Source organism: Sycon ciliatum, chromosome 6, assembly GCF_964019385.1.
Source record: "Sycon ciliatum chromosome 6, ocSycCili1.1, whole genome shotgun sequence".
In the NCBI taxonomy this organism is placed as follows: domain Eukaryota; kingdom Metazoa; phylum Porifera; class Calcarea; order Leucosolenida; family Sycettidae; genus Sycon; species Sycon ciliatum.
This window is the reverse complement of record NC_088648.1, coordinates 12,133,013-12,143,894: the sequence shown is the minus strand read 5'-3', so window position 1 is coordinate 12,143,894 and position 10,882 is coordinate 12,133,013. Positions and strand designations below refer to the sequence as shown.

General features: G+C 47.7%; 1 protein-coding gene across 2 annotated transcripts in view; it reads left to right on the top strand.

Annotated features, from left to right (window-relative positions):
• Positions 1-1,285: 1,285 nt before the first annotated feature.
• The window catches only part of LOC135819382 (homeobox protein prospero-like), a 38,791-nt gene continuing 29,194 nt past the window's right edge, over positions 1,286-10,882 (top strand). For both annotated transcript variants that reach the window (XM_065332582.1, XM_065332581.1), the window contains exons 1-5: positions 1,286-1,662; positions 3,270-3,377; positions 6,135-6,286; positions 8,680-8,753; positions 9,600-9,713. In XM_065332582.1, the coding sequence (XP_065188654.1) occupies positions 1,549-1,662; positions 3,270-3,377; positions 6,135-6,286; positions 8,680-8,753; positions 9,600-9,713 (562 nt within the window). In that variant the 5' untranslated portion in view covers positions 1,286-1,548. The remainder of the gene's footprint in view (positions 1,663-3,269; positions 3,378-6,134; positions 6,287-8,679; positions 8,754-9,599; positions 9,714-10,882) is intronic.

Genomic DNA, 10,882 nt, shown 5'->3' with positions numbered 1-10,882 from the left:
GTACATGTACATGTACATGACCTGGCCAGTATGGCGTAGTCTAGTCGCAGAGCTGAGCATCGACTGCATGTGTGCTGGCTAGACTAGAGCCCCAGCCCCAGGACTACGGTACTCTACTCCACTACAGTCAGTCTACAGTCAGTCTACAGTCAGTACAGCACTACAGTCATGTACATGTACATAACCCAATACAGTTTCATTACTAGTATTAGATAAACCTTGTTATACTAGTTATAGTTCACAGATGTTGTTAGTTTGACAGCATGAAATAGCAATGTGGAGGACACTGTGTTCGGAAACAGTGACCTTACTACAACCATCCACGGTTGGTAGAGCCCCGGTCCGTTGGGACCATCTGAACCATAATGGGTGTTGAACCCGGTTCTGACCCTCATTATGCTTGGGGAGTTTTAGACTTCTCCTAAGGTCAGTCGTGTATTCTTTGATCGCTCCTGGATATCGTCCTGATAGTCATGTAGCTACTTTAACCGGAATTGTTTTTCTTTCATCTTTTTTTCTTCCAACTTTTGCCCACGGCATGCTCTCAGCTCGTCAGCTGCAGCTGTCAACACTCACTGTCACCACCATGACACTGTCGTGAGAAGGTGCTCTCTGTGGACGAGGTTGGTGATGTCCCGACGTGACGCTTTGTGTGGAGCTCGTGTCCGCTCCAAGCCTGACCAAGGTACGGATTGTCTGCAGAAAGTGCAATATGTATACAAAGGTCGTTGTCGCATGACCTATCGACCCACAGACAGGAGACCGCCTCCACAATACGACCACGAAAAGACGAGATGGTGGGGCGCTCTGGCGGTACTAGTAATGATTATGTACTTCCAGCCCACACTAGACCACGCCATGGCGATCCAATGCGTGCACCGGTCACCTGTGCAGCGCCTAGTGCCACGGACACTGTGCTGTGGCGCCGGCGTGTGCCTCGCAGCATCAGTTTCGGTAGTTCAGCAGTAACGACAACCATTGGCATTACGCCATTTTTACGGCATTAGTAATACTAATAGTAGATTCTATTGTACTGAAACCACTGCCACTGGAAACTGTGAAGGACCCCATACTCCTACAATGCTACATGTAACACACCAATCACCATGTCCATGACTGTATGATGTAGCCTGCAGTGTACTAGTGTAGGAGTCACCGGTACATACACTGATACCAGTCAGTGCAGGTGATGAGTGTCACGGTCACACCACACCACACACACACACACACACACAGTTCTGTGCTGTTCTCCACGCTAGCTTTTGTAGCTAGCGCGCTGCATATACTGACTGCTGTATTTCAAAATCTGTTTCAAAAAATCTGTTCATAATACCAGTGCACTCATTGCCTATCTCCTACTTGGACGGTAGACGTCGCTGTAGCTGTTTATGAACATTTTCTAGCGAACATAGTTAGCGCACCCGTTCTATCTAGTCTGCGTCGCCAGGTGAGTTGGTGGCCTGGCTGTATAAGGCGAGCATCGAGCAGTGCAATTTGAAGGAAGTTTTCCGAACGTCCCTACTGCCAGTACTGGCCAGTAACGAGGGAATGGAAGATTCAAATGACGGCGAAACGGTACCGACGACTCCGTCTGCCACAGCTTCGTGCGAGCTATGTGGAGGAAAGCAACCAACAACATGTACCAATTGCCTCAGAATCCAGGTACATGTACATTATAAAAATTTTACCATTGGTAGTTTGAATGAGTCTTTTTAAATATCTATACTGACTATAGTGTATGTTGTCAATTATTTTGATGGTGAGGCACTCCACCCGCTGGGCATTAGCCGTGACGATGAAGTGATATTTTGCAGAATGATAGCAATGCAGTGGTGGTGTGCACGATGGCTGCTTGCCCTTGTACATGATTGTATGATATGCTATACCGCTGGGGATACGTTCACTGTCTGGTGTTTGGTAAGACCTCGCTCACTGCACTGAGTGCAAGTGTGCAGCATTCTAAACTACTACTAGTACTAGTACTACAGTGTAGTAGGAATTAGTGTGCAGCAAAGATAGCTTGTACAACCAGTACAGGTGACTACAGCCAGTACAGGTGACTACAGCCAGGTGACTTTTGCTCTAGCAGTACCACTGCCTGTGCTTGTGCTTGTGGTCTTCAGCAACTAACTGACCATGAGTCATGACTGTTGTAGGTTGGTTCCCATTAGTTAAATACAGTATCAACACCAAACAACAACAACCAGCCTTTTTATCTTTGGTACCAACTCTGCAAAATGCATAGAATTAGAAGGGCGGCTGAGGTTTAGACTTAGAGGATAACGTCCATTGCTCGTCAATTGGGTGGGTGCTGTCACAATTTCCAGCTTTATTTCAGCTTTCCTCCATCATTGATACAGAAGTTGTGCTGTAATTACTTTTGAAGTACATCAGCTCAAATAACACTGAGGACCCAAGCTGTATACGTACCTAGGTCCCACGCGGAAATACACACCGACTCGGCTGCGTACATGTACTTTGTGCAAAGAGTACATAAGTTTGCAAGAGTGTGCAACTCCTGATACCCTTTCTGTGGGGTAGTGTAGTGTGCACATGGTGATACCTATTCTGTGGGGTAGTGTAGTGTGCACATGGTAGGAAGTGATAAAAATAGCACTCCCTGATCATGACGGATATTAGAACTGTGAATGATTGTACTGAACATACGTGAGGTTCCCCATCAAAGACCCCATATGCATAGTGGCACACTCTTGGGAGCTTGTTCAGGCTATCACTAGTAACAAGTGCGGGCAATAGGCGAATGGACTGTAGTACACCACCACTGTATCATGTTCATACTCTAGCCTAGGGAATCCCAGGGTGGAGGGTGTCTGGGAGTGAGGTATTACTATTAGCAGGTGTTGATGTGGGTGTGTGGGCGATTCAGGTTGGGTTGTTCAATTAGCTGTGGGTGAGTGTGTGTATATACATGGTGTGTTTGTGTGTATGTGTGTGGTGTGGTACAGGGGGGGGGGGGGGGGGGGTGCGTGCGTGTGTGTGTGTGTGTGTGTGTGTGTGTGTGTGTGTGTGTGTGTGTGGTATCTGTGTCTGTGTCTAAGTCTTTCTGTATCTGTGTGTGGGCGTATGTGCGTGGTGTCTGGGGTGGGTGGGTGCATGTCTGTGTGTGGGTGTGTGGGTGTGTGGGCACGTCTGTGTGGGCATGCATGTGTGTGTGTGTGTGTGTGTGTGTGTGTGTTTGTGTGTGTGTTTGTGTGTGTGTGAGTGTGTGGTACACTTGCGGATATGTGGATGTTCTTTTGGCCTACTAGATCTCAACGGTTCAGAGAGCAACGGATACATTTTGCTCTTCTGTCAATGACCTAAAACAACAGTTGATAGAAAAGAGGTCTAAGCAGAGCGAGGCGAATGGTTCACAAGTATGTGAATTGTGTATGTATATGTGTATATGTGTTTGTGTGTGCGCGCGTGTGTGTATGCATGTGTTGCACTAGTCTTGATCCGAAAGCCGATCGACCAACCGGTATATTTCTGGCCATGTCACCCGAAGCAAAAAAACTTCTTTGGTGCGGCCTTGGGTGATTTTTCACAAAATGAATTTTTCTGATTCTGTCACCTAAAGGTATCTAGTGATCACGTGGTAAAGTATTAGACCGAACAAATCAATATTCATGACCCAGAAGCTTCTCAAACAAGCATAAGTACATATCAGGAAATACAACAATTTATCACAGCCTTTTCCACATCGGATTACTATGCCTGTTACAAAGGGCAGTGTCATGCCAATCAGCCAATCATTTTTCGTCGTGAAACAACTCTCAGGAAACCTATGGCATAAAGCATGGATGGTCTTCATCCTCATTACTGCAGACCAATGGAAACTGCTTGAACGCCATCCCAAGTCTTGAAAATGCACAGAAGTGAAGCACAGGAAGGAGTTTGGCTACAACTACACGCAGAGTCCCAATCTTTGCATCAGTCCAAAGGGAATATGACACAGACACAACATTCTAACACCACGCACTTCATCTTGTACACGATTCAGTGGTAGCCCATCATTGTTCTGCTGCACCTCTGTGAAATATGAGCGCTGTGGAAAACTGGCAGCATGCGCATCAGTGAGCAGCTCGTTGAGTATTTTCCCTGAGTGGACAGGGGCGTAGCAGCCGGTCTGCCCGGTCCGGCCAAAGCCGGACCACTTTTTTTAACACAATGCCCAAAGTATTCAGAATGCAGGATTTTGCACCCTAATTTCAAAACATTTCTCCCGAGGGATACCCTCCCCCCCCCCCCCCTCCCCACCCTCCAGCCAGACCGGCACCTCCAACAGCTGTGTTACGCGCCTGGTGGAGGTGTACTAAAATCAGAAGGGCCCTACGAGAATTTCCAGATGTCAGAAGTACTCCTTCTGTGGAGCGCCTCAACCAAGTTGAAATTCTCGTCACTAAATAGGAATTTGGCGTCGACAAAAGCATCTCATGAAAACTGTCGTCGTTCTCTCCCAGACGCAACGATTCCTGCCTAGGAAGTCCAATAACGTCTGGCAGAGATGGACGGCAGTTGGCCATCGTGAGCGAACGCTCCTACCACACTTGTAGGACGATCAAAAGCTTTCATTGTCGCGATGAACTAGATTTTGTTTGGATGTGCACGGCGAAGCAAGAGTGTTTTTTTGCCGTTGCAGAAAATGACTTTTTCACCCGAAGGTCGACTCTCTCTGATATTGGGCCATATAGTGGTAGCGGTAATATGCCTGTCACCTATAGTAAAGGAACTCTGCGTGTTTGTGTGTGCGTGTGTGTGTGTGCATGCGTGTGTGTGTGTGTGTGTGTGTGTGTGTGTGTGTGTGTGTGTGTGTGTGTGTGTGTGTGTGTGTGTGTGTGTGCCAACAAGTTCGGTGGCGGGTACACTTATGCCAGACAGTGTTGGGTCTGTTGCCTACGGGCTCTGCTGCTTGAAGGTGTAATGTTGTACCTGCTACCTATGTTGGTTTCATGATTCATCTACAGTCAGACCTCGCTTATCCGGTCCTCTGTTATCCGGACACCTCGCCGTCTGGAAGAAAATCGTTGGTTACCGATTTACGGCATATGCCATGCATACATACAGTATGTGTGTTCGATTATCCGGTTCCCTCGCCTTTCCGGATATTTTTGTGGAAAACGGATGTGTGCGGTTATGCGAGGTCTGACTGTACTTTATCTTTGAGATGCATAAACTGCGGACAGCATGCTGTCTCGTTCTTTGTGAGCTCATCAGCGCAGCACAGAGAAAATAAGGCCGAACCTGATAGCAATGAAAAGTAAAATTTCCAAAGCCAGATTTTTTTAAACCAGGCCCGAACGTACCTTGCCAGAGTGCTGAAACGGACAAGTCAGTGAGCTTTGCGTAATGCAAACAGCAAAGGCACTACCCCACATGAGAGTGCTCAACTTCGAGATGCAAATACCTGTGATTGTAAACCCAGACCGTGACCTTTGCCATCCTGAAATGTTAGTGATTTTCGCGGTGAGTGTGAAATCGCGAAAGTAACTGGGGCGCGAAACGTGAAACTGTAGACTCGATTCAATCATCAAATTGACTCCCAGTTGCAAACGGTGCAGGCGCGAAATGGTCTGTCATCGCAATTCGTGAACTAAAACTGGTGGAAGCGATTCCGGGTTTACGTTAACCTTGGATTACTTCTGGCTAGATTATCTCTTGTGTAATCAATGGTGCTAGTGAAGCTTAAATCAGATCCACTCTGATTTAGCCACCCACACTTGTAGCAAGCATTACCTTCACTGGGGGACAGGGGTAACTGCAGTTGGACCTCGGGACAGATACCCTGATGTCGTCAATCATTTTATGAACCTTGTCCTCGCCCACTTACTGAGGTGTGGCGAGCCCATACGTGGACTCATTTCCAAGTCCACCCATAGTTTGGGATTTCAGGGGGTGTCGGTCGTTGGGCGGTTCAATAGCTAACTGAGTCATTTTTCCAAGATTCCTTTCGAATATCTCTCCCCTCTTCGGGGTATACTGGCATGACCAGTCATGGCATTGAGCAAGTACAAGTACAGATGTGTGTAGGTGCGTATGTGGATGTGTGTGCTGCTCCCTGCGTAGCAGCTCGTGGACTCTGGGTCGCTTTTGTGTTATGAGTTTTGTGGTATGCTCCTGGCGTTTTCATGCAGGGTATATTCGTAAACCAAGCTCGAATTGACATGAAGAATGACTACTTGGTGAAGGAGCTCGCCATGCACAAAGTATTCACTTGTCTGAGATCCTTGATGATGAACCAGGAGAAGATCTTCCATATGCAGCTTAGGAAGAATTTCGCCACCGGGTGAGTCTACATCCCAAGTGGTTGCTAACCGGTACACAGGTGGGTGAATGCATGGCTGTAGCACCCGGTAAGGTCATGTCCCCACCGAGAAGGCAGACGTGTTTGTGTATCTTGTTAAGTACTGTAAAAGCCATTATTCTAACGAAGCGCATATAATTATAACGATTTCCTAAAATTGAGTGGTTTACGTGTACCAAAGGTAACGATTCTCACGCATTCTCAACGCTCAATAGAACAGTAAATGTATCGATTTCTGTATAACGATTTCTAGTTTAACGACAGATTTCTTCAACTAGGCCACAGAATTGGTGCAGTAGTGTTGTACTCAGATAGCAGAACGGTCCTGTCGGTGATCTATCGCTGATATAGCCGTTTGGTGTAATGTCGTCCGGTTAAGTGGGCTTTCGGTGGAATGGCCATTCGGTAATACAGTCAACTTCGCTAGTCACGACTGCGGATACTGATATAACGACAATTCGCGAGTAACGACAGAATTTCCATGCCCAGAGCAAAGTCTCATCTAATTGTATACATTTAACTTCGGATATAACGAATGTCTGAGTAACGACGATTGGCGAGTAAAAACATAAAAGTCCGTACATTCGCGTTATAGCCGGCTATACAATTGTGTTGAGAAACAGTAGTGACATGATTTTAGTGCTCCGAGCCATCACAATCACTGCTTGAGTAACGACTTTCTGGGCTCTTGACAGCCGCACCGCCTGCGCCGACACAGCACCACACAGAACACATGCATGCACCCAGAAGAGATCAAAAAGATAACCGACCTTGTTTTTGTTGCTTCAAAATAGTTGGAGTGATCAGTATAGTGACATGTAGTTGTACATGATTGTACACCAAGTAATCATCATAATACATACGTTTACATTGTTCAAGTCTATGTGCAGTGCTGGCCAAAGAAATTCATCCTCATGAATAAAGTAGCGCCACGTTGAGAGTGCACAGACCAGTGTGTAAAGTGCTAGGGCTGCGTAGCGCCCGGCAATGCTATTACATTCATGAGGTTGGGTTTCTTCTTTGGTTAGCACTGTAGATGGCTCCAAAAGGCTTATTTGTCTTTCCCTCACATATTGATTTACTGTTCCTTTCAATTGCGATATGAAAATAAAGTACAAATTGACGTAGAGCATGAAAAGGGCTTCATTTTGATGTACATGTCATGCTATACAAAATATGGGTTCATATACATTTGAATGGGACTTCGCGAGTAAGGACACTTCGCAAATAACGACCTAATTCTGGTGCTCGGCCTGATGTCATTACTCGCAAAGTTGACTGTAAGGCATTTAGTGAAGAGTCATTCTGTGAATTGTCGTTCGGTGAATCGGGTTTCTGTGGGACTGTCGGTAAACCGTAGTCTCACCCTACCCCATAGTCTGGCTGTGGCTTGTGTGGCTCACAGGAGTTTATGCAACTCTCCTCCTCCTTCGCTCCTTATCACAAAAGAATGACGTGGCCCTGTGGAGCAATCACAAATCCACAGTGATATGCTGTTGTCTTCTGATCAGTATTCAGAGCAACCATTGTAAAAGAACATTCCTCTACCCACCGCATGTGTGCTATTGCAAGAGTACATATCCCCCCCGATCACCATGCCGTGTGTGTGCTATTGCAAGGGTACATATCCCCCCCCCCCCCCCGACCACCGCACCGTGTGTGTGTGTGCTATTGCAAGAGTACATATTCTCCCCCCCCCCCCCCCCCCCCCCCCGATCACCAACCATGTGTGTGCTATTGCGAGAGTACATATCCCCTCCCCCCCCCCCCCCCGACCACCACACCGTGTGTGCTATTGCAAGAGTACATACCCCCCCCCCCCCCCGACCACCACACCGTGTGTGCTATTGCAAGAGTACATACCCCCCCCCCCCCGACCACCACACCGTGTGTGCTATTTCAAGAGTACATACCCCCCCCCCCCCCCCCCCCCGATCACCACACCGCATGTGTGCTATTGCAAGAGTACATACCCACGATCACCACACCGCATGTGTGCTATTGCGAGAGTACATACCCCCCCCCCCCTCGATCACCACACCGTGTGTGCTATTGCAAGAGTACATACCCCCCCCCCCCCCCCCCGATCACCACACCGTGTGTGTGCTATTGCGAGAGTACATACCCCCCCCCCCCCCCCCCCCCCGATCACCACACCGTGTGTGTGTGCTATTGCGAGAGTACATACCCCCCCCCCCCCCCCCCCGATCACCACACCACATGTGTGCTATTGCCACAGTAGTGTACAGATGTACAGATGTACCATGCTGCTGCTGCTGTCCCACTGCGCGGCAAACATCATGACTGTCATGCTGCTCTTGCCACCGCTGCCGGTTTGTATTTGCTGTCCGTTGTACCGTGTCCTTGCGCCGCAGGCAGAAGGAATTGACGGATATGCTGACTAAAAGGATGGAACGCGTGAAACGCTTTGAGCAGCAAGCTCAGCTCTGTGAGTTGTGCATTGTCTTGGAGACTGCTGAAACTACATAGGGCCAGTGATGTCATAGGTGCAGCTTCCAAGACTATCAATATGAACGTGTGTGTGATGACTAAAAAAAAGTCTTTTACATCCAGCTTGCTCTATCTAGGTAGCTTGTTGCACCGTCCGATAATGGTCATCTCCCAGTTGTTGTTGGTTCACAGGCCCATAGTAGTAATCTCTCAGTAGCTGTTGTTGTTGTATTGGCCAACACTCCCAGATGTTGTACTGACCAACAGTGGTTGTCTCCTAGTTGCTTCGGCAGTAGTACTCTTAGGATACACAGTCCACTCCACTTATAGCGAGCTCCCATATAGAGAATTTTGTGATAATATAATATAGCGAATTTGATATGATACGTGGTAGATGAGTTATCCTGAGATACGGGCAAATCTGAAATACGGGCAGTGCCCGGTCCCTAGGTGCCCGGATAACAGATGTCCGAGTGTACAGAAAGACACTATGCTGACTGGAGTACAGTACAGAAAGACACTATGCTGACTGGAGTCCAGTAGAGAAAGACACTATGCTGACTGGAGTCCAGTACAGAAAGAGCTGAGAATGCAGTAAAACACTGGAAATGAGATGCACTACACACTTGTGTAACATTATCATGACCGAGTACCTACTAGGTCAATATTGTATATCTGTGATCCGACTGCAGTCATTGTACATGGTGATCATACAGTAGTCATTGTACATGTACATGGTGATCATACAGTCATTGTACATAGACTGATCATACAATCATTGCACATGTATCCAGCTGATCGCCCTGCTGTATGATTTGTATTCTGACCATGTGGTTTGATGCAGGTGATGTCATTCTTCAAACTAGTAAAACGGATATGCTAAACTTGCTAGCCCGTAAGGAAGAGTTGTTGGCACCCATTTTGGAAACGTGCCAGCAAGAAGTGCTGCCTGCTCAAGGTAATTACATGATTGGGTGGTGGTGCTGGTTATGCTGGTGGTGATGGTGGTGGTACTGGTGCTGCTGCTTGTTGTGTAAGGTGGTGCTGCTGGTGGTGGTGGTGATGCTGGTGATGCTGCTGGTGGTGGTACTGGTGGTGGTGCTGGTGCTGCTGCTAATGATACTGCTGTTGGTACTGGTGCTGGTGATGGTGGTGGTGCTGGTGATGGTACTGGTAGTGCTGGTGCTGGTACTGGTGCTGATGCTGGTGCTGCTGCTGCTGCTGCTGCTGGTGCGATCATGATGGTCACTGGAATGGCTGTGTGAGAGTTGTACCCAGCTTGAAATCGAAGGTGTGAGGCTGGGAAAGTGTATACATCATTGTACAAGCACGAATCACTCCGCACCATGAGTATAGCATGCTTACATTTTGTCAGTCCACCGTATTTTCATTTGCATGCTTACATTACGTATGTAGGCGTTTAGGCAGTTTCACCATATTTGCACGCAGGTAGAGCAGCGGACTAGCGCAGCAGTGTATCCTTCAGTGTCTACATGTACAGCAGTACACAATGCAGCGGTACACCAGTAGCAATGCAGCAATGCTACGGAGTGCACGAGTAGCAATGCTATGGAGTGCAATGCAGCAATGCTACGGAGTGCACGGGGGTGCACGAGTAGCAATGCTACTGGGTGCACGAGTAGCAATGCTACGGGGTGCAATGCAGCAATGCTACGGGGTGCACGAGTAGCAATGCTACGGGGTGCAGGGTGCACGAGTAGCATATGGGTGCACGAGTAGCAATGCTACGGGGTGCACGAGTAGCAATGCTACGGGGTGCACGAGTAGCAATGCTACGGGGTGCACGAGTAGCAATGCTGCGGTACACAAGTACTAGTAGCAATGCAGCAGTCGCACAGGGGAAACACTGCTGATTAGTATCACCATGGAGCGTACAATAAAACTTTAGAAATAAATTGAAAGGGGCCTGCCTACACCTGAGGGAGATCCCGCAGCTCTACGCTAAAATGTTGTTTTGGCTATCAAACTGCATAATAGGTATTAGAGTGTGAATCATTACTAAGGGAATATGAATTACTGGTAAGGGTTATTAATCACTGGTAAGGGTTATGAATCACTGGTAAGGGGATTACCGTAAAGTCGCGGATAAAAGCCGGGCTTATAAGC